Consider the following 23,942-nt stretch of genomic DNA (forward strand, 5'->3'; position numbering starts at 1 on the left):
CACAAAAGGAGATGTAAGAATGACAGCCTCAGTCACTATTCACTTTCATTGTAGCCTATAGAAAAAAAGATGAAAGTGAATTATGACTAAGGCTGTCAGTCCGTAATATTCTGCCTAAAATCTCTTTTTGAGCTCCTCGGGAAAAAGGCATACAGGTTTATAATAACATGAATATGGGTGAGTAAATGACAGATTTTGCCTTTTTCCTCTACGGCCAAAAATAGATTCATGATAAACGGAATAAAAGTAGAGTTAATAGTAGTGACCCAAATCTCCGAACAGACGCGACGATATCAAATAACGCAGGCTTAATTTTCAAACTAGTTTTGCATCCCTTAATGTGCATGATCCCCCTCAGTCATCGCGCAAGAGTGACAGCCAATCAGCGGCTCTGTCGCTTAGATCGCACGAGATTTCAGAGAGAGAGAGAGAGAGAGAGAGAGAGAGAGAGAGAGAGAGAGAGAGAGAGAGAGCGGTGATGCTCCGCACAGGGGAGGGGAGAGAGAGACACAGCGAGCCCTGAGTCCACACAGTAGTGTCTTCACAGCGCTCAGAGGATACACATCAAATCCAGGACTACTCTCGACTTCTCAGCACTGAGGTGAGCGGAGGAAATTAACTGCACTTATCTTATTTTTACGTTTAATTTAACGGCTCTGCATTGAATAAACACTTGCTGTTTGACCCTAGCAGTTAGACCTTTGCTTGTGTCGTAGACTGACTTTCGCGGATGCGCGTGGATGATGGCTGTCAAATTTGACCGGGATACTTTTTTTTTGTTTTATTTGTTGCAAATTATTACGCTTCATATAAGTGTTATATATCGTAGAAAACATTTGCACCGGATTCTACGTGTTTCATTTTTATAAATTATTTTGTCAGTTTCCTGTTTTTCAGAGCGCGTGAGTTTTATACGCCTCGTTATAATAGGCCTATATTGCACACGATAATGTTGTTTACTCCTGTTTTATTTGTATTTTTTTATGCTTAACTTAATATTCTAATGCAGAATGTTAATTGGATTTCTTGAGGAAAGTTCGGGCTACTGTAGCTACAACCTAGGCTACTGTAAAAATGTTGCCATTCGTTTATTTGTCAAACTTGTCAAAATTATAACTTTTTCATTGTTTTTATGGTTTTAGCTTTTTTTTCCTGATTGAATTCAAAGTGGTGAAAGGTACATATGTTGTGATGTGATGGTTTTGCTTACAATTTAGTTATTAAACTTAATTTTTCACTTTTAGTGGGTTGAGATATTGCACAGTGTAACTTATTGGCTGTCCATCTCTTGTGTGGAGTGGCAGGAAGTAATGTCCTTAGTTATTTTCACTTCAAGGCCTTTATTTCAGAGGTGACAACAGCAAACAATAGGCGAATTGTTTTTATGTGCAAAAGTATGTGCAATGTCTATATATATATATATATATATATATATATATATATATATATATATATATATATATATATATATATATATATATATATATATATTTATCAGAACTGTTACATAACTGTCTCTCTGTGTCTATTATAATATCTATTATAGTATCTATTATAATAATTTTATCATATATATATATATATATATATATATATATATATATATATATATATATATATATATATATATATATATATATATATATATATAAATAAAATAAAACATAAACATATATAATAAACATATAATGATTTTATTAGATATCATTTTTTTTTTATCTGGATTTATCTGAATAAAAATGGATTCCTTGTCCAGTAATCATGGATGACTGGAAAATTAATGGAGTAGTCATGGAAATTCAATGATCAAAAGGTGTGGGAACATGTTCAGACTGCAGTGCTGTTTGAGGCCTTTTATGTCGGGCACCTGTGTAGATTTCTGGCTGGATTAATTAAAGTTGTTCTATATTATGTAAAATATTCATAAATTCCAGAACTTCTCAGATTTGATTCTGAGGAAGAACCACAGTTGTTGCAAACGTTTCTAAAATTGTTGAAATATATATATAAAATATTTGTACTTTCCAGTCTTTGCGGCAATGCAGTTTTTAATCCATTAAATTGCTGGATTTTACACAATGTAATCTTAGTCAGGCAAATACTTGTTGAACAACTTTGGTCTTCAGTAGATATGGTTGCTAAGGTGTTCTACTCCTACTTTGGTTGGATTTAAGCCACATATTTGATCATTCTATTTTTAAGATCATTTTTTGAGAAATAATGAGGTTAAAACTGGTTAAAGGGTTTATTCATGTTGATGTTAGTTAATAGCATAAGCAAGTTTCAGTTCCGTTCTCCTTTTTATGGGTCTTTTAAGAGATAACGGAAAGCAGTGTATGGGGCCTACAACATACAACAGCATTTTAAAATACAAACATATCATTTGAATGTTTTTATATTGAGAAATATGTCAGAAAATGCTTACAATGCTGTTTGGAATCAGATATAGATTGCCAAATTGTACATAGATATAGATAATAAGGCCATGTGACCTTTGACTTGCTGGAATTATTTGACCACAAGCCACATTACAATTGGTTGGTTGGAGAATAAAGTGCATATTAGTGGTTTGTTTTTATCAGGGCCATTTTAATTCAATCTGAGAGACTGTCTGAGAAGTTGTGTATTTAATTATTTAAAAAAACAAAACAATGTAATCATTTTAATGGCAATTTTCATAGTTGTCATGTCACATTCAAACAAACAGGTTTTAAAATATGATGTTCTAACAAACAATAGAATTTCTTTTTTGATCAAAAGTTTCACTTTGACAGTCTTAATAGTCTGAGAGTTTTGAGTTCTCAGATTGGGAGGAAGCTTGTATGCAAATGTTTCAGTAGGCTCTGTATGATAATTAGATCAGAGCTATCTGTCACCTGACACGACAATGGCACAGTAAAAGCAGTGTTTGCTAGCAGGAGATGAAGCAGGATAACATTGATTAGCACTTGAACATGATTAATTTCACCCAAGAGTGATTTATGAACCTCCATCATGCTTTTACCTCAATAATGGAACACCACATAAATATGGCCAAAATTAAGTACTTTCAGACAATTGAACTGCCAAAAAAAAAAAAAAAAAAAAAACTATAGATAGTCAAGAAAAGCATGACTTGAGTTTAAACCTGTTTTTCCCAGGTATGGGTAATTTGCTGTTCTGATGTGTAGAACACTTCCAAAATCAATAGAACAGTGTTTATCTACACTTGCTTTAGTCCAATACGAGGCGATTGATTTTCTTTACCAATTCATCGTCCGCTATCTGTTTTCAGTTTCCTTGCTTGTTTGTTGTTTGCTAATTCGTACGGATGGGAGGGTGGACGAATGAAACGGTGTCCCAAGTGAATCTTTAAATGGGCTCACAAAGGAAAATATGTTCTCCAATCTCCATTTCTGTCTATGATAATAAGTTTACTTCTTCCAGCAGGGTGTTTTATTGTCTTTCATCCACATGTCCCTATAGGAAATAGCCTTGGTATATGAAAGCTCTGGACATCCTCCATAGATACTCCACACATCAGTCAGCGTGTAAGATGGCAGGGCAGATCACAGAGAGTGCGAGTTGGAGGGAATTTGGTGGGGGAAAATAGCATTGATGATGAAAAACAAACTTGAAACGGAATTCGATATGCACAATGAATATTTCTGCCATTCAGGCTGGTGCTTTAGAATAAATAAGGATCGCTGGCTTTCTTTGTGCCGAGTGCAGTGTGAAATAAGAATGCTGAGACACCATGCTGGCAGTCCTGCCATGGGAAGATGATTTATTCAGTCAGCTCATGACTGCTCTGAATTTGACCTCTGACTCTCTCCCCGTCATAATCACAGTGACCCTAGTGAATTAGGTACATTTGTGAGAGTGTGTATGGTTCATTTAGAAGGGTAGGGCACTTTTTGAATTTAGTGTTTCCGGTGCCTAGGGATCCTTCAGTCAGTGACGTTAAGATGAAAGCTTTGATGAAGCATTATTATTAGTACAGAAAGGCAGCTCAAATGTGTTTCTGGTCATCCTTTAAAATCCTTTTTTTGAAATCCTCATTTTGACTTTTGATTCATGTTCCCAGTGACTCTGCTGATGTGATCTGCCCTGGCTGGTACATGTCGAGGCAGAGTTCTCCACCCATGTTCGCAGAGAAACATGAGTTCGATACATCAATTTTTTATAGTCACATACAAGGCATCTCTAACTGTCTCCAGATGTCCACCATGTTACACTAGGAGGGAACATGTCCCATGTGCTTGGAAATTTGCATGTGGCTAATCATCTGGTGGCTGGTGTTTGAAATACAGCCCACTGAACTCTGCAGCGATGTATCTCCTTCGGCATAGCCTCTTCTAATACAGTCTAGATTTGCATAACTGAGAAGCATCCTCCCTTTGGAAGTTGAAACTGTGTCCACAATTTGTGGCGGCACCTAATTACTCACCAGAGCTGAGTTGTCAAAAATTGGCTATCTGCGCAGGCAGCATCCAATCATGTAGTCCACTTTCAGGCACAATAATAGGCCTAATGTCATTAATGTTCCTCTCAGTTGTCATGGTTCTTTCAATTGATTGCTTTCTCTTATTACGTGCGAGTCAGTCCAAAATGAGGCCGAATGTATTACAGCTCTCCAATTTTCAAACCTGCCCTGGACGTGTGCGATATGAATTACACCAGCACCGAAAATGTCCATTCTGTTGAGGAATCACAGTTGTCTCAAACCTAGATTGGTCAGACAATCTAGCCTGGATATTTTCTGCCGGTGACATCTCGCACTGAAACTGCGATACTGATATATTTACCCTTGGAAAAACAAACTGTCATACAAGCAGCATGGCCCAAAAGCAAATAGTTATTACCTGGAAGACGACACAGTCAGAATGTGGTTACAGAAAGGGCACAAGCCCCTAGAGCAAAGTGCAAGAAATGCAATCCACATATAGATTACTATATGGCTTATTGGCAAATAAGGTACAGTATGTTATGGAAAGAAGAAAAGTGTTTTTTTTTTTTTTTTAAGTAGGTATGCTATACAAAAAAATAAAAATCTGGTTATTTATTTTATTTATTTTTTAAATATGAGCATATCAGTAATTGTTAAATGTATTGTTAACATTAGATTGGATATTTAATTGTGCATCTTTTGTTAATCTTTAACAAATCTGTAAATGTATTGTATGCCCATTTTTCATAATCATTGTAATACACAATTTTAAAGGGACAGTTCACCCAAAAATGAACATTCTCTCACCATTTACTCACCCTCATGTTGTTTCAAACCTGCAAGAATATTATTATATTATAATAGAGATATTTTGAAGAATGTTTGTAACCAAGCAGGTAAAGCAACCATTTACTACCATAGTATTTTTTGTATTTTCCCCTACTATGGTAGTGAATGGTTGCTCTATCTGCTTGGTTTCAAACATTCTTCAAAATAACTTATTTTGTGTTCAGCAGAAAAAAGAAATTCATACAGGTTTGGAACATCATGAGGATGAGTAAGTGATTTTTTTTGGGGGGGGGGGGGGGGGGGGGGGGTTAACTATCCCTTTAATGAATTAACTTATAACAATTTATACATTATTATTATTATTATTATTATTATTATTATTATTATTATTATTATTATTTATTTATTTATTTATTTATTTATTTATTTTATATTCATTCAGACAAACTATTGTAGAATTTCAATATCAGACATTTATTTTTTTATTGTCCGTAACATAAAAAATAATCTGCTTTTTTTAATCAGTTTTTTTTAAATGGTTGATATTGGATATTTAATTGTGCGTTTTAATGTCTTAACATTTTTTTCATTTAGATTACCTTACATTTACATTTTTAATTTTAAACTTACAGTTACATTTAACACACTTAAAGTTAACCTTTAAAATTACTGTTAATGATGAATGCAAATCTCACAATGTATATACATTTTTCATATTCATTATATATTCAATATTATTCACTTGTATTCACAATTTACTTTATTTTTTATTAATTTATTTATTTAGTTCTTTTTACTTATCTAGAGAAACTATTGTAGCATTTTAATATCAGCTATTTATTGTTAAGCAACCATAGCATAAAAATCTTATCGTATATTGACAAATCCAGGGCTGTCAGAGTTCCGCTTTTCCACCGTTTCATAGCTTGGTCCAAAAAAAGAAAGCAAAAAAGAAAAGTCAGTTTAATCAACAGCCTTTACCCTTTGCTCTCTGCTTGCCTTCGGCATATACGGTGGCTTTTAATGTGAATCATTTTCCAGTTGCCACTCACTGGATTTATTTATTGTGGTCACAGAGCATTAGGATTTTCAATTGTATTGCTGCGCTTGTTAATGTCAATAAATGTCATTATTGATCATTTCTCTTGATATATATATATTTTTTTCTTTCCTTGTCATGTGGGGCCTGAACTATATCAACAAAGATGCAGAATCAAATGTCAATGTATGTTGTGATTGCAATCAAGATGACTTTGCGTGACCTTTTGAAATGGAAGCATTGTTACCTTGATTGTAAAAATCCTGTCTTTAGGACTTCTTCCTCAAAGCAATGGTTAGAGGCATAAAATAACACAATGAATTACGACCTGTCAGGAACGGTTCCGTTTAGATACCTTCATGTAAATCGCAGCCATAAATTGAAATGTAGTCTGGGGGTTAAACAGCCACGTCGCACTCTGTCTGGAACACAAGTCTCTTGTGTTTACCAAGGTAAAGGTGCCACACTTACAAGATGCTTTGAGTCTGAGGATGAGTTAATGGCATTGTCAAGTTGTAAAAGGGCCTTCAGGGTAGAACACACAATAAATATCAACTATGATACGGGAAAGAGTCTGTTTGACTTTGACAGCCTCTGCAAACTCCATTAGCAGTGTGTTTGTGATTTGCGTATTTGTCAGTCTTGGAAGTGACAAGTAAACAAGCATGCATGTAAACGCCGTGCACGCACAAAACATCCAGACGCGGAGACATTTGCATTGCAATGGGAGCCGCATTCCAGGGCTGAATCACAATGCTGAAGGGAGGCTGCTGTCTCGTAGGCTCCCGCGGAGCTCTTTACACAGGCCCTAAAACTGCTGTTCCCACGGCTTCTCCTCTGCCTCGAGAGGGGAACCCTAAACAAACACCCAACAATGCTGTTATGGGATTACAGTGGAACCTTTCCAGCTCCACTGTAAACGCCAGGGCCACACTGACACAAAGGTTAACAGGTGTTTTGTGCTATCTATTTGAACAGTCCGTGCGAATTGACAAAGGAAGGACGGGCTGCAGTCTATCACGCGACGCTCTCGTGAGCAAATGAATGGTATGCGGCTAAATGGGGATTTGAGGCACTTTTGATTTTAGCAGGTTTGGCTAAATTGCTTTAATTCACCACACAGAAGGGTCTGCTCCAGGCAATTTGTGCGGCAAAAACACACGCTTTCACCGTCTTTACGGCCGACCAGGAAAAACAGATTCTAAGTCAGTGGCACAACATTGCTTCCAGATCACATTATGGCCTCTCTCGTTACGTAATTAAGAGGACCCATCTGGTACGGGCAGCGCTCCCTGACACTAATTGTGTTGGTGTGCACATGGCCATCCCATTGAGCAAAAAAAGACCTCCAACATTTGAATCCATTATCTCCTACTGTTCAGATTAAGGCGCACATGTTTCCTGGGAGATTATGGTGGAGGGTCGGGGGACGCTTGTGTCTTGTAGGGTCGAGACTTGAGGATTAAGCCTATGGCGTGGTGGCCCTGTCGGTTAAGCACTTCCAGCAATCTAGTCACATGCCGGGAGTATGTTACAATGTACTGTTATATCAAGTGACTCCTTTATGTTTCCGCAGACTAGAGATAATCGTTTTTTTGAACAATAATCATACTTTTCATTTGGAACTTAATCGGTTAGAGAGTTCTTTAACATTTGGTCGGTTTGGCAAGTCCCTAAAGAATAGCACCCAACAATAGGTAATGTAATTTCATGTATTGTTTGAATGACTAATACTGCTACTACGGCTAAACCTGGATCTGTTTTGGCTGCCTGAAGGAGAAATTGTTTTGGTTATTTTAAAATGAATGTGTTTGTATGGCAACCTTTGTTGAGAAGGCATGGACATTAAGACAAAAGACTTTGTACCCTGAGATGAGATGATTATGTCAGGATGTTGTGGCTTATTGTATGTATGTATATAATACAATTTTTTTGATGGACATCTCATCTTTCCTAATGATGGGATGGTGTCATATAAGCCCACGTGGGCTGGGCTTCATGCCATGACACTTAAAAAAAATATGAATGAATGAATGAATGAATGAATGAATGAATGAATGAATGAATGAATGAATGAATTCATTCATTCATTCATTCATTCATTCATTCATTCATTCATTCATTCATCACTAGTAATAATAATAATAATTATTATTACACTGTAAAAAAAAGGCAAACTTTGAACTTTTGCAGTACAATCGACTTGGATGTTTAAGTTATTTCAACTTAAATTATGTTAAACTGACTTTAAAAATTGAGTTACATCTTGTATAACTAATAAAAACAAGTTTTATATTGCTTAACTTATTTTGATGAGTTAAAACAATGTAAAAACATATGTTGTCATAACTTATTGAACATATAATTTTTTACAGTGTATTATTATTATTATTATTATTATTATTATTATTATTATTATTATTATTATTAAGTAGTAGTATAGCAAACATGACATTTTCATTTTTTCATTATGATAATAATAATTATTAATATTATTTGTATTGTTGTTGTTATTGTTATAATTAAATGATGTGCATTGTATTTTATTATTATGGCAAATAAAAATGGAAATAAAAACAGTGATATATATATATATATATATATATATATATATATATATATATATATATATATATATATATATATATATATATATATATATATATATATAATAATAGTTGTTAGCTAAATTATATACATTATATTTTTATTATAACAATAGTCTTATTGCAAATAAAAAACATTATTTAATATTATTGTTATAATGAACAGCAAAAATATAAATTATATTTTATAATAAAAATATATGGCATGTTGTAGTTTTAGTTCATTTGCATCCAATGGCAGAAATACAATATTAAAAATACAGTTTGGAATAACAGTCATCGGATACTTAATTCTTAACATTTAAAATAATCCATCAGTATTGATCATAAAAGTAAAAAAAAAACAGGACATCAATCGATTGTGTGCTGTTATATGATACTCCAGTCCTTTTTGGTTGTCTCGTGCAGCTGCAAATAATAATGGTTGTTATAGCTAAATGCCACACAGTATTTACCTGCTTACTATCACTGATTTTTTTTCACATCTTAGCCATTTTGCCATCAGGTGAACTTGTTATTGCATTTGAACCTCAAGTGATGTGTATAAATAGCCTTGGCAAATGTAGGGTAGGCCAGATATGGGAAAAAACGTATGTCTAAAATGAATAAATCAATCATCGCTTACAGCTGAGCTAGAGTGTTGCAGGATAAGTGATACCTTAGCATTCGAAAACCCAGCTGTCTAGACAGCCCTTTTCCCCCCAAACAGACAAATCAATATATATTGATTACCCGCTATGCCCTGGGGAATGACACGGATACGCTGCTCGGCAAGCAAGTGCAGCGAACGGACCGAAGAGGAGCTCGAATCTGTTTAAGTGTGCCACCCTGACTGAATTTGTGTTCACCTGATCTCGACTTTGCCTCTCATGCACTGTTGCTCGGTAGTAGGAAGAGAACCGCAATCAAACATGGCACATGTCTCCTACCATTTGTTTGAGCAAGATGAGTACTAGCTGGAGAGTTTTCTCTTGGTGTTTTCAGTAAGATGTGATGTAGCCAGAAGCTACATGAGAATTTCTTAGCAGAGGCAAAAAATAAATAAATATATAAATAAACTAAAATAACAGATTCACACAGCTCAGAGAAATCAAACATTTATGCTATCGCTATCATAAGACGCTATATCATGTACCATGGCTATGCAAACAAGAATGACCTATTTAAAAAGATGTGGCGTCTAGCCTTTCTAGTTAATGGCTGGTGGTCCGGTGCCTTATTCATTTTAATAGAGAGCCCGGAGACAGTATGTGGCATTAGCTAGCTCTGTTTCTCTCTGCTCTGCTGGTCTGTGTTCCTGCAGCAAGACTTGTTACCTGTCGCCTCCCTTCTCGCTGCCCGTGGCTGACATTCTCCTTCTCTCACTCCTAATTGCCCCTGTGGGACTTATCAGGGCTGCTGTGGCTGTCTGCAGTGTGGCAGAGCTTTCAGCGAGGGCCGCACTTGGGGCCCCCGCCTCTCTCTCTTTCACTCTGGCACTTCCTGCCGCCTGACTGACTCCCCGCGTCCTCCACAGGTGTCGCCGGTCTTCCTCTTCCTCCCTCACCTGTCAGCCCCCACCTCGCTTGTGTTCCCGAAGGGCCTCTGAGGGTACTGTGCCTTTGAAAGAAAAATAAAAACAAAACCAAAAAATAAATAAAAAAATAGGACATCTGATGTCTCAAGGTCAGACTGCATGGTAAATTGCCTGATCTGAAAATAACAGCAGATAACGTTCAGGCAGACGCGAGTGAGGTGCCATTGAGGTTAATTTGTTTTGTCTGTGTTTTGGATAGCAGACAACTGTGGCGCAGTTTATGGCAGGCACCCGGAGAGTTAATTACTTTATCGTTGCATTAATTGAAACATGAAAAATGTAAACATGCTAGTGTAACAGAGTCATGTGGGCTGATTTCTCACAAAAGTGTCAAGTTGAACTGGTAGCATCTGGTTGTTTGGGCTTTCACACCGGTTTGACAGAGCAACATTGGCTCAACCAATAACGTGATTTTGGGGGCAGGGGGGTTGGAATGTTTGGAAACATTATTATTTTTTGCAGTTTGATTTAGTGATGCTATACTGTAAACAAAAAAAAAAATTGAGTGAGAGGGAAAAAATGTCTCCAAATAAACACTGATCACATCAAAGTTGGCCAAATTGAATTTCTGTGAATTGGTGCAATTTAATTCACAGACATTCATTTTGGCCAACTGAAAAATTGATTTACAGTGTAGTGACACCAAAATCACACGCTGCAAATTTAAGTTAATTGTAAAGGTTGCCAAAATGCTGTTTCTATTATAATTTTAGCTCCGCTTTATAGTTTAGAGCCCAATTCTCATAATTAACTAACAACTTACCATGACTTTTTACTCGATAAACTCGTCGATAAACTAATTTCTGTTTATTAATAGCTAAAGTACTTGTTAAGATTAGGGATTGGGTGGAATTAAGGGATGTAGAATATGGTAATTCAGAATAATGCATTAATATGAGCTTTTTAAGTATTTATATAACTCAAAATAGGTCTTAATTTTAACATTTACTCTCACCATGCTATGCCATGCAGAGCATGCTGGAAATTAAAAGTCGCTCCAGTGCAAACAAATTATGCAAAGTTCTATATTTAAATTAATACATTTAAATAAATTGATATTTTTAAATATCTTTTGCTTTTTAAAGTCATACAGGTTGAGGTAAATATGCATGCGTACTATCACCCTCTACTAATACATTTACATTATGGCGATGGCAGGTTTAAGCACATGCAACAAACATGAAAACTAAGTATTATTTACAATATTTTTTATATATATATATTAGTTAGGTTAAAGTTAGAAAAAAATATTTTATTAAATTTTAAGTTTCCTCAGTAATAAGATGGTTATGTTGTTTTTGTCTTTTTTTGGGTTTGGGTACATACTGTAAATGCCGAATGACTGAAACTGATGACTGAATTTTTCATTTTTGTGTGTATTATTCTTTTAGGTACTAAAACATGACTTTCACATTAGTCTGATATAAAGAGATTGATATAAAGAGTTTATAGTGTTGTGGATCAGCATGTATCAAATGACACAACGGTGAGCCTGTAAAATGAAGTGCTATGTGAACCATTATGTGAAACCATAGTGTCCCATTGTGTTGTCTTAGGTTTGTGCTTATATTTAAAGACAGCAGGGGAATTTTCATCCTTCACTATCCATCTCCCTCCCAGCAGGATGGACTTGTAAATGAACGAGCAGACATTTTGTGCTGGAAACTGTGTCTGTTCACTCTGACACACCATGTAACAAAACCGCTTTAGATCCAGCTGAGTTCCCCCGGCAGGACTGTGTCAAGGGATTTGCCAGGTCACAGAGCTGAGCAAAATGGCTGCCTGAGTTTGACTAATGTGCTCCAGGAGCCCGCTCTCTTTGCCCAGGAGTTTTGGGTGGCTGAAATTCATTAAAGAGCAGCATCCATAAACTACAATTGTTGGACATAACAGGGCCCACGTCTACCATTTTGCTTCCCTGTTTGTTTTGAAATGCACACATAGTATCATACACGCACACACACCTATGTTTATACATACGTGGAGCCCTTATGATTATTTCTAGCTCATTGACTTTGACAGTAAATCAATATCCTGTGCTATCTATTGTTACCTAATTCAATTAGGCCAATTCATAAAGCAGAACATAACGGAGCTAATGGAAAGCGCTATTAGGGGAATAGCCGCACCATTTAAGTCATGCACGGAACTACGAAAGTCAATTCGGCATCGCAATTGTGCATTTCCATCTGAATCGCTGGCCCTCAACCGCCGCTCTTCCCGGATGAAGGGTGATGTTGACCTGATGCATTTTTACACTGATGGAGAGAGGTGCGCCAATGTCGCAAGCAATATTGTAAATCAAAAAACCAGAGGTACTTAAATGCGATTCATTGAGAGGCCCACGTCTCCCCTTCACCACTTTGCGCAATCACATTTGCAATCTGCTTGATAAAGTGCGAGAGGGAGCGAGGGCAGGCGTTCAGGCGCAGACAAAGCCACAGATTGATGTGGAAACAGGAAACGTGCTGATTGCTGATTATTATGTGGTGGCAGGAAGCTTTTGTCTCTCAGACTGTCATTCCAGCAGGTCAGTTCAGAGCCAGCAGGCTATTGTGACCATGCATGCATGCTGATAAAACCCAACACACGTTGGTTGTTGCAATATTTTTTTTTGGTGAAGATTCAATGGCGCTGTGAGTGTTTAGATCTTTAATTCGGGGCATTTAGAGAGCATGCGTATTGATTCATTGATTACAGATTTGTGAGCGCTTGCCCATTGGCCTGCTTTGCAGTATTTTAAGAGTTGGAGGTTAATGGCTAGGTGTGGGGAAAAAAGCCTTTCTGCCTTTTATCATGATGGCTTTAGCACTTTGAATGGCCTCTGGTTTTATACTTCATGAATGTGGGACACCAATTATATAGATATCAGAGCCTCGGCCACAAAACTTTCAGTGCAATTGGTATCTTATGGAGAATGTTTCAAAGACATCTTTAATAAGGGGATGGCTGTCGTATGATACAGGAGCTGAAGTTGCCTTTAATTAGGATGGGAAGCATTCCCAGCAGCCCTAGGATAGCACTCTGAGACTTTGCCCAATAACTGATTGTTTTTCAATTTCTTTCTCTCTCTTATTACAGGTACTGTGTGGCTCGCTGGCAGCAGGAAGGACTATGAGGGTGGCTGCCGCCTGCACTGCAGAGCTCTGTAACTTTGGCAGATAGGATCATTATCCCCCTGTAAGACACCCTAAGAGCGGAAAAGATGAGGACTTGGATTGTACTTCTTCTGTGGGCATGTGCACACCAAACTGTGAATGCAGTTGCCCTTTCAAGAGGGTCGGTTCGAAGGAAAACCAAAGAAATTGAAGGACGGCGAGACAAAGACTTGCTCAGACGTTCAAAGAGAGGATGGATGTGGAAGCAGTTTTTTCTGCAAGAGGAATACACAGGAACGGAACACCAATATATTGGCAAGGTACGAGATGATGCTTCTATATCAGGGAATAAAGGTGGTCTGAGCAATGCTGGGGTATTGTCGATGGAGTCGATTGCAGAGACACATTCGGTTTCATCACTCCTTCTACAGTAATTCTGTCTTCTGATGTTAATAAGCAGAGCATGATACAAACTGTGGCTATTGTAGGGATGTAGGGATCTCCAGCATAGAGCCTGCTGGATTTGAGATAAGGAGCTGGGTGAAATCTGACCTCCCTGGTACCTCACACTTCATCTGAAGCTCAGAGCTGTATAGGATCAAAGATTCAAATAAATAACAGCTTGCTACTGTTGCTTATAGCAGAAGATCTCAAACTGTGGCCCTCAGCTCAGCTCAGGTGGTAGGCGATACACTACAGGACTTTTAGCCTGCTAAACTTAGTTCAGCCTGTTAATCCATTAAAAAGTTCCTTTGAAAATAATTGAATTGCAAACAGAATATGGTGGCTCAAGACACATCATATTAGTGAGGCAGTGTTTAAATTTATATTAAATATCACACTAGTGTTAAAAATCAGCATCGTGTTTGGATCACAGTTTTATTTTATGACTGAAAACTGATAAATAACCCATATTAAAGCTCTGTACTACTTTTTCTAAATAAATAGAAAAATACATTTTTTAAAGCGAAAATCATTTGTATGTATGTAGAGGTGTGACGAGACAAGACACAGGATTGGGTTCACGAGAATGAGACGATCGAATACATTTTTACACATTATTTTTAAGAATTCCTCAGTGACAAAATACATGACTAAAAAAATAGCCTCCAGGTGCATTTTGAAACGGTTTAACTAATTTAACTAAATTTGTAATGAATGTCATTTCAGTTCTACTTTCTGAGTATGAATTTTAATATGCAGTAAAAGACAACAATACTCAAGCACTGTAAAATGTTTTGCCACAAATTGAACCGACTTCTCTCCTGTATGATTGTCTCTTCAGACCTTAGAACTGCACATGATTTATGAGCTTCTACAACTTTTGACCTCCTAACTGAACCCCTTTCCACACACTGATCATATATTAAGTGCAAACAATATGTGCAACCATAATCAATGTACTATCTCAATATTCAAAGTGTAAACAGAGACCGAATTCTTCTTCAGGCATGACACTGAGCTAAGGTATGGTTAACTACACAGCCCAGCCCAAGATAGTTTTCATATGTGGAGATATTTGCATTCCTCACGGAGTCGCTTTCAAACAGCATGCATTAACTTATTGAAATCATTTGAATTACCCTCCCTGCCAGGGTTTACTTTCACTTTCAATTTTGCGAACACTCGTACTCTATGAATAGGGGCTGAACCACTAATCTCTATATAGGTCTATAAAGATGCTAAAGGCGCATTTTACAAGACATTTTTCTGGCAATGAATTCTCCGCAATAGTCCTCTTGTGGTCACGTGATCAGTTATCAGCGGCAGTGTTTTGTACAGCTCGTTGAGCTCGTGTCGGATGAACTGATGAAATTGAAGTGAACGTTATTCACTGGGATTAAATTGTTTTTATTTCTATAAAAAAACAAAACGAAAGTGAGGCATAATGTAAACGTTGCCATGGCATATTTTATTCTAACTTCACCCTCACATTCAGTCATGACAATATGACGTGAGATTTACATGAATCTAAGCATATAGGGTTATATGCACAGATGTGTAGAAACAAGTGCAACTATATGCTATTTGTGTATATTTTGATATGCATATTATTGTTCCCTATTTAAGTTTGTAAATTTGATATTGTTTAATAACATAACATAAAATAAAAAAATATGACGTGAGCTTTTCACCCCGACGAGATCTCGTCAAAACCCATGTATTATAATGTTCAATATTAAATATTTAATAAGATTACATTTAACAGTGTTATGAAATTATTAGTCTAAATTTAGTCTAAATGTAAAAATAGGGCAAATTAACATACAGTAGTACCGATACATTGTGCATCCCTAAATACTGTATACACTATCATTCAAAGTTTTGAGGTTAGTAAGATTTTCATTTAATACCTTTGCTCAAGGATGCATCAAATTGATCAAAAGTGACAGTAAAGACAGTAAAGACATGTATAATTTTACATAATATTTATATTTTAAAGAAATGCAGTTTCTTTTTCTATTTTCTGTTATTTTAAATCGTAAAAATACTTGAATTTACTGTAAAAAAAAAAAACTTTGTTTTTACAAAATACACAGTTTTTAACTGTATTTTTGATCAAATAAATGCAATTTATCTTACAAACCCTAAACCTCTAAACTGTAGTGTATGCGATATTGAATATTTATTAGTTTGAAGTGGATTGTAAAATATGTAAGTAAGTATGTTTTATTTATAGAGCACATTTAAATTCAGCTTACGCTGACCAAAGTGCTATAAAAAACAGTCAAAAATAAAAATAAAAATATAATAATAATAATAATAATAATAATAATAATTCCATAATCGTGGAGCAGCAACTGCAAAGGCTCTGTCATCTTTCATTTTAAGTCGTTTCCGTGGAACATATTAGAGAGCTTTATTGGCAGATCTGAGGGACTTAGAGACAAATTCAAATGAAAAAGTTTGGAGATGTAAGATGGGGCTTGTCCGTTAAGAGCTTTAAAAACAATCTGCAACATTTTGAGTTGAATTCTAAAAAAAAAAAAAAAAAAAAAAAAAAAACAGGAAGCCAGTGAAGAGAAGCTAATATTGGAGCGATATGATCACGTTTTTTTTTTTTTGCACTATAGTCAACAGTCTGGGCGCTGCATTCTGAACCATCTATAAACATGCAAACGAAGATTGAGAAAGACCATGGTATAAATAATTACAATAGTCCAGCCGTGATGTAATGTAATAAATGCATGAATAACTTTCTCCAAGTCTCGAAGAGTCGGTTTAAGTCTGCAAATGATTCTCAGTTTATAGTAGCCGTTTTTAACTGTGCTAATTTGTTTTTCAAGACAAAGCTCAGAATCAAAGACAACACCTACGATTTTTGCATGTTACTTAACATATGGAATGAGCTTGTCTATGTATGTATATTAGTAAGTGCAATAACATGTCACGTAGCCAGTCAAGAAACCGATAATGGTCTTCACAGGAACAGTGATATATGAATCAAAATACAGAACTGTCTTTTTTACACAGCCCTTACACTTGCACTGCAGAGAGGTGAATTAACTACGGTAGGTGGTACTTGGATGTTCTGATTTGATCAAAGGTGGTACATGGCCTGAAAATTCTGAAAACCACTGGTTCAGAGACTCGAAAGTCTTACAAAGGATCCCCAACCAGTGGATTATTCATGTGCGATGCTGCAAGCACATAATTCACAAAGCTCTCATTGTTGTTATGGACATTATGTGTCTGGATCATGTACCAGTCAGTGTGGAGTAGAAGCAGACATTTCTATAATGTTCAGAAGGAAAATCATGTAGAGCAAAAGAGCCATTGTGTTTGAATGGTCTTTTGTATTTTACTACCCTATTTTACAGTAACAAAGCAGCGTATTGAAGTGGAAAGAAGTGTCAAATCATTCTCTCACTCCTCTATCAGAAGTCATTGTCAAAGCTAATCACATCACACCTTCAGCTCTAAAATGTGATGTTCCTATCAATCAATTTTATCATGCCGTGTAACAATAGTGAATAACACAAATTCAAAACAGCTTCATACACACATCCAGTAGAGGCGAGAAGTAAAAAAGTTTGATTCGGCTCATATATATCTTACAAAAGTAGTTGCACCAAGAGATACCATGCGGCAGCTTCACTGTTCATAATAGACAGGCATTCACCCTGATTGCACATTCATTGTGCTGTACTTTCATCTGATATGCCATCAGAATTCAATTTCCCAAGGACTCATTTTCACATATTTACCATGGAGTACCTGTCTATTACTACATCCCCCTGTAGTATTTCTTCATTGTTTTATTCCTTCAAAATCAACGGATATTGAATACATTCAGAATATTGAATGCAATACATATTCATGAGCCCTATCAACGGCAGAATGAGCGGAGGTGCTGATGAAATGCTTGAATTGCTTCCTCTCAACAGCTTCACTCAGATATGGATAAAGGAGACGACACAGTGATGTACGTTCTCACAGGTGAAGGTGCGGGGACGATCTTTGTGATAGATGCCAAATCAGGAGATCTGCATGCTACCAGGAGCCTGGACAGAGAGGAGAAACCTTCCTACATGCTCCGAGCTCAGGCTGTCAACAAGAGGACCGGCATCCCACTGGAGCCAGAGACAGAGTTTATTGTGAAACTACATGACATCAATGACAATGAACCAAAGTTTGACAAGGAGGTTTATACAGCGTCCGTACCTGAGAGGTCGCATATCGGTAAGATTCAGTGGCTTCAAAAACAAACACTGAAAGTCTTGTGAGTGACATCAATTATATTAATATTGTAGAAATATTGCAAAACAATCACAATTACTTTATATATATATATATATATATATATATATATATATATATATATATATATATATATATATATATATATATATATATATATATATATATATAGCATCACTTTAAGGAATTATTGAGTCTTTCCCACATCTGGTTCCAAACCTATTTTTTCTAAACAAATTAGGAGATATTCTGAAAAATGTGCAGGTCACTTATTTCCATGCAAATGGTGACTGGAGCTTTCAAACTTTGAATAGCATGCAAATGTAGTAATTTTAATCGTTATTCATTGGTAATCTTACCCTGGAGAACTATTAACTGCTGAAACTGGATCACTGAACCAGTATGTTGAACTTGAGAAACAAAACAGTCCAATTCAGGAATGAATCACTCAGGCATTCCATTCCTTAGTCATAGACAAGAGTGACAAACACAGTTTCCACCGATTAACGAAAGTCATAACAACATAACATCATTATAGCGAGTACATAATGATTTACAGATTAACTTTTAACTAATTTGTCATTTTTCAGGTACCTATGTCACTCAAGTTACCGCCCAGGATGCAGATGATGAAATGTTTGGCCTCAGTGCAAAGCTAGCCTACAGCATCAGCCAGGGTCATCCATACTTCTCAGTAGAGCCAAATACAGGTCAGTCCATGTTGAACTGTTATATCATAGACAGAAATGGTGTATCTGTATAATTTGATATGGGGCAAGGGTTGCACTACAGCTCTGTCGTTCAAGCAATTTAGCCGAGCAAATTCGCCCAGCGAGTTTAATCATTGCTAATGTGTGCCCTGGAACATTTCCCGCAGAGGTCTTTGTTTAAACAAAAGAGAAATAGAAACACAAAAGCTCCCATGGCAGATTAGTGTCCAGCTTAACACTGATATGCTTTAGCCCAGATGGGACACGAACGATGATGTCCATGAGCACATGAAATCCTAAGACCGAAAAAAGGGATATTCATTAGGGGTGGGGGTTAATCTGGGAACATTTGTGCCATTCAAAGAAGCAGCAGGGCTTGGATTCTTCGTTACGTGAATTACTGGATTTGTCTTTTGCCTTTTTTTGGGTCTAACCGAGACATCAGGCATACTCAAGTTCAAAGTCAAAGTGAATCACGGTTTGCAAGCCCTTTTAATTCTTTAAAGGATGTTCAATAAGAAAAAAATGTAGGATGAGACTCGATTTTATCCGACACAAATTAATTGGGTAAGGAAAAGTGGGTGTTACATATCAGAAAGTGAGTTTGCTATTCCATTAATCCCATTGGTTATATCACTGCCAACAGTAGTCCGGCCAGGATATTGTCATTTAAAAGTTGTTGCAGCCCTCAACTGATGTTGATGTTGACATGTTGTGTTTTGGCCTGAAGCTCCACCCTCCACCTACCTACCAATCACGAAGTCAGTAGTGTTTCGGCATCTGGGTAGCCAGCTCTGCTCTAGTTAACACAGCTGCAGCTACAAACGTTCCTGCTGTTCCTGCAGCCAATCTGGCAACCTCGAGTCAGGGGGGATAGTGATTGCAGAACCAGTTTTGGCCACAATCTTATATACACTTCCTTTAACATTGTCCAACATTTCCTAACTGACATCAAAAAAAAAAAATCTAATAATTGTGCCTTTTTATTCATAAATAAACTTGCAAAAAACTCCTGGTCCAACACTGCCAAGCAAGCCCAGCAATATCTTGCTCTTGAGACCAAATTGTTTTAGCTTGTAAAACACCGGTTTTAATAATCCGAGATCTGGTTTCTTCAGAACCTGCAGCGATCTCTCAATCAGCAGCTGCCGCCTGTAATAATCTCTGCGGCAAAATGTCAGTCTCAATGCATGTACGCAATTAGTTCTGCACTGTTCAAACACAACAAAGACTCAGCTGCAACTGCAGTCTGGTGTCGTCCATCTCCTAGAGTAAGAAACTGGACTGGATTGGATGTTAACGAATCAAGTCATCTTTCCCTCAGGTATAATCCGGACCGCTTTGGGACCTTCTGATATGGATAGAGAGCAGAGGGAGCACTACCAAGTGGTGATCGAAGCCAAGGACATGGCCGGCCAGAAGGGGGGCTTAACGGGCAGCACCACAGTAAACATTAGCCTCACCGATGTCAATGACAACCCCCCACATTTCACACAGAGTAAGCATGCATTTAATAGAGAGTAAATATGTATGTAAATTCCTAAATATCAACAAACTGCTATTTGCACAAGACATTTGCTCCATAATTCCATTGATTCTTGTCATTTGCATAAGTCTTACAGTTGAAATAAACAACAAATACAAAGCACAACTAAAAAACAAAACAGAGACGGATACATTTTTTATCATTGTATGAAGGAAAATGGTTAGTGGCAAAGCTTTAGAAACTATGTGAGGTCTGTGTGTTAATCCTGATTAAATGGACAGAGTGGGCTCAGCTCACTTACTCTTTTGTGTTTCTCTTAATATAATCTATTCTTTTAGCCTTCATGCAAATAGAAAATGCTTGGAATTTCTGTCATGTTAATCAGAGGAATGCAGGCTATCAGCACAAAGCGGATTTATTGCAGGCAGCACAAAATCGGTCACGTTCGCCATTTATTACAGTAAAGAGAACACCAAGAGAAGGTGAAAAAGCTATAAAAAGCACTTTAATTGGCTACGGTGTTAGATGCAGGGATCGGTTATGTAGATTTACGAATGCAAATTGTCAGATGAGATTTGTTCCTCCAAACTCTTCTTTTAGGTTCTTTTGAACAAGTAAACGATCTCCTGCTGCACTATAATAAGTAGATCCTCTCTCAAGGGAATTTACAGTTTCAAGCACAAACCCTGACGTTAACATTATGTTCCCCAGGTATATATCAGTTCAGCGTTCCAGAGATCACCAAGGTAGGATCATCAGTTGGCAGGATCGAGGCCGTGGATGCCGACGTCGGCAGAAATGCAGAGATGGACTACACCGTTGTTGGCGGAGACGGTCTGGATGTGTTCGACATCAGCACTGACAGGAACACCCAAGAAGGCATACTTAGCGTTAAGAAGGTACTTTCGTGCTTTGAGTTTGAAAGTAGATTTTTTAGTTTGGGAGGCTTTTTTATTTATGTTTTATTAAAATAGTTACGCTTGATGTTACGTGAATGAAATGCATAAAATGGGGGGGGGGGGGGGATTTTACTCAGAGTGGGTTGTTTATTCCTGTGAATGTGTTTCGGTTGCAGCCTCTGGACTACGAGAAGAAGAAATCATACATCCTTCAGATCAAAGTCCAAAACACACATCCAGACCCACGCTTTCTGAGCTTGGATGCTAAGGACATGGCATCTGTCAGGGTCAGCATTGAGGATGTGGATGAGCCCCCTCAATTTGAGAAAGTCAGCTATATTTTGGAAGTGAAAGAGGACGCGGCTGTAGGCACAGTGATAGGAGCGGTCAGTGCCATTGATCCTGACATACGGCGCAGTCCGGTCAAGTAAGGGCTTTGCATTAATATCATCACATCACATTGTGATTTATCATCTATATTTACAAAACCACCGTAAATCTCTTTAAATGCACATTGCCTAACACATAATAGCTGGACAATAGCATGCAAGCCTCTTAAACATCTGCCCGTTTCTTCAGGTGACCTTTTGATATCTGCAAACCCCTGATTAATCAGTCTGAAACTGTGGCAATATGAGCTTAGATGGCCTGCTTCCTCAAAGCATGTTTATTAAATTCACATTTAATTCAAGAGGTCCTTCAATCGCAGCATCTTTATGAGATAATTGTAATAAACTACAATTATGAGAATAAATGAGGATATTATCGCTGTCCAAAGCGCCCTGATGATAAAGCTGACGCGGAAGGCTCGGGAGGACAATAAATGGATGTTTTTCCCTCGGGAGACCACAGTAAATAAGAACGCAGAATGGAAGCGCAATTAAAAAGCCCTCTGCAGCAGAGAACAGGACTTCAGGGCTGGTAATTATCAGGGACATCAGAAGCATGAGCAGCACTGTCGCTCTGAACATCAGGAGGCTAATTAGGAAATTGAACAATCCCACTGATTGATTGCATTTGAAAGAGCAATATTGTGATCTTCTGGTAAAATGGAACAAATGGGGAACTGGGCATGTGTGGGCTTAGGGCACTGGGATTTCATGCAGTTACAGCAGTGGTGTGCATCCAGCGTCCTCAAGTGTCTCCATCTCTAAAGGTTCAGCTGTCTTAACGGTTTTGCGAACCAGTGTTGGGGAAGCTGTTTTGCTAATTGCTAATTTGAATTCAAAGTAGTTTACAAGCTAACAACAAAAAAAACTCACTACAGGAAAAGCTGTCCTACACATCCATGAATATGGAAACACTGACAAAAAACAAACTTGCATTATTTTCACACTTAATTTTCGAGCACAATTGAGTCACAGGTCACATCATAGTTTATCACTATTCTACACTTTAAAAAAAACACTGTCACAAACACATTGGAACTGTTGACAGTTGAGCTGATGGTTTGAGATGGTTGATTTTGCAGGTATTCCATTGATCGACACACAGATGTGGACCGCGTTTTTGGCGTCTATGCTGGGAATGGATCTATATTCCTTCAAAGGCCTCTGGACCGAGAGGAATTCGCTTGGCACAACATTTCAGTGATCGCAACCGAATTTAGTGAGTATCTCCACGCGGCTCACAGCCGCAGTTCATTTGGAATGAATTTAGGTTGCTAAGCTCAAGTCATCCAGCATTAAATTTCTCCAATAAGATTTCCGCATTTTCATTTACCATGACAGCTTAAATTGACTAAATATATCAGTTTACTTTTTTAAATTAGAAATCCAGTTTCCTCCTGTGGCTCCAATAATGTGAGCTTCTATCATCTCAAGTAGTCAACCATCATCTGCCACATCTTTTTAAGGACACTTAGACAACCCAGAGCAGACCAGCCGAGTGCCTGTGTACATCCGTGTACTGGATGTCAACGATAACCCCCCGGTGCTGGCATCCTTCTACGAGACCTTCGTCTGTGAAAACGCCAATGCTGGTCAGGTAAAGAGCATTTTAGTATATGTTTCCCATTTTATCTGCCACATTGTCAATTTCGATGTAAGATAAGGAGGAATAAGTCCACTTCTCCTGTTTGGCCGGTGGATGGATGTGTCGATTTAAAGCAGGGGCGTCTGTTAAACAGTGTGTGACCTCTACAGAACTCACACCTCCAGAGCGAGATAGAGATCAGTGATGAGTATTTCTCCTTCATGGATTAGACGGCAGAGCCTTTTTCTGTCAGGCTTGATGAGATTATGTGTCATGGTGGATGACAGGGGCTGTCACATATCACAGGCACTTCATAATAACTGTCCACCTCTCCTCCATTTCCTGACTCTTCTTGTATCCCTCGTTGTCCGTCATCACCCACCTCACTGACCCGCCCACCTCAGCGCCTGGCAGAATCGTTCAGCCTGGTGTTTGCCATGGTTTAGTTATTGGGTACAAAAACATCCAAGACTATGAACATACATGCACCTAGTATTAGCAGTATTTTTTTTTCTTTTCAAAACAAGAACAATTGAAATAACATTTTACAATTTTTTTTAAAGAAAAGGTGCATATGCTATCAACTACATCTATAAAAAAAAATATATAAGATAATTGTGTGTCTACCATTTAAA

At 37.3% G+C, this 23,942-nt stretch overlaps 1 protein-coding gene across 1 annotated transcript in view; it reads left to right on the plus strand.

Moving 5' to 3' along the window:
• The first annotated feature begins 470 nt into the window (after positions 1 to 470).
• Positions 471 to 23,942, plus strand: part of cdh6 (cadherin 6) — a 31,897-nt gene continuing 8,425 nt past the window's right edge. Inside the window, exons 1-9 of the mRNA XM_067453683.1 lie at positions 471 to 601; positions 13,521 to 13,857; positions 17,926 to 18,220; positions 18,829 to 18,948; positions 20,273 to 20,446; positions 21,146 to 21,333; positions 21,510 to 21,760; positions 22,805 to 22,941; positions 23,189 to 23,319. Of these exons, the coding sequence (XP_067309784.1) occupies positions 13,645 to 13,857; positions 17,926 to 18,220; positions 18,829 to 18,948; positions 20,273 to 20,446; positions 21,146 to 21,333; positions 21,510 to 21,760; positions 22,805 to 22,941; positions 23,189 to 23,319 (1,509 nt within the window). The 5' untranslated portion in view covers positions 471 to 601; positions 13,521 to 13,644. The remainder of the gene's footprint in view (positions 602 to 13,520; positions 13,858 to 17,925; positions 18,221 to 18,828; positions 18,949 to 20,272; positions 20,447 to 21,145; positions 21,334 to 21,509; positions 21,761 to 22,804; positions 22,942 to 23,188; positions 23,320 to 23,942) is intronic.

Source organism: Pseudorasbora parva, chromosome 9 (assembly GCF_024679245.1).
Source record: "Pseudorasbora parva isolate DD20220531a chromosome 9, ASM2467924v1, whole genome shotgun sequence".
NCBI lineage: Eukaryota > Metazoa > Chordata > Actinopteri > Cypriniformes > Gobionidae > Pseudorasbora > Pseudorasbora parva.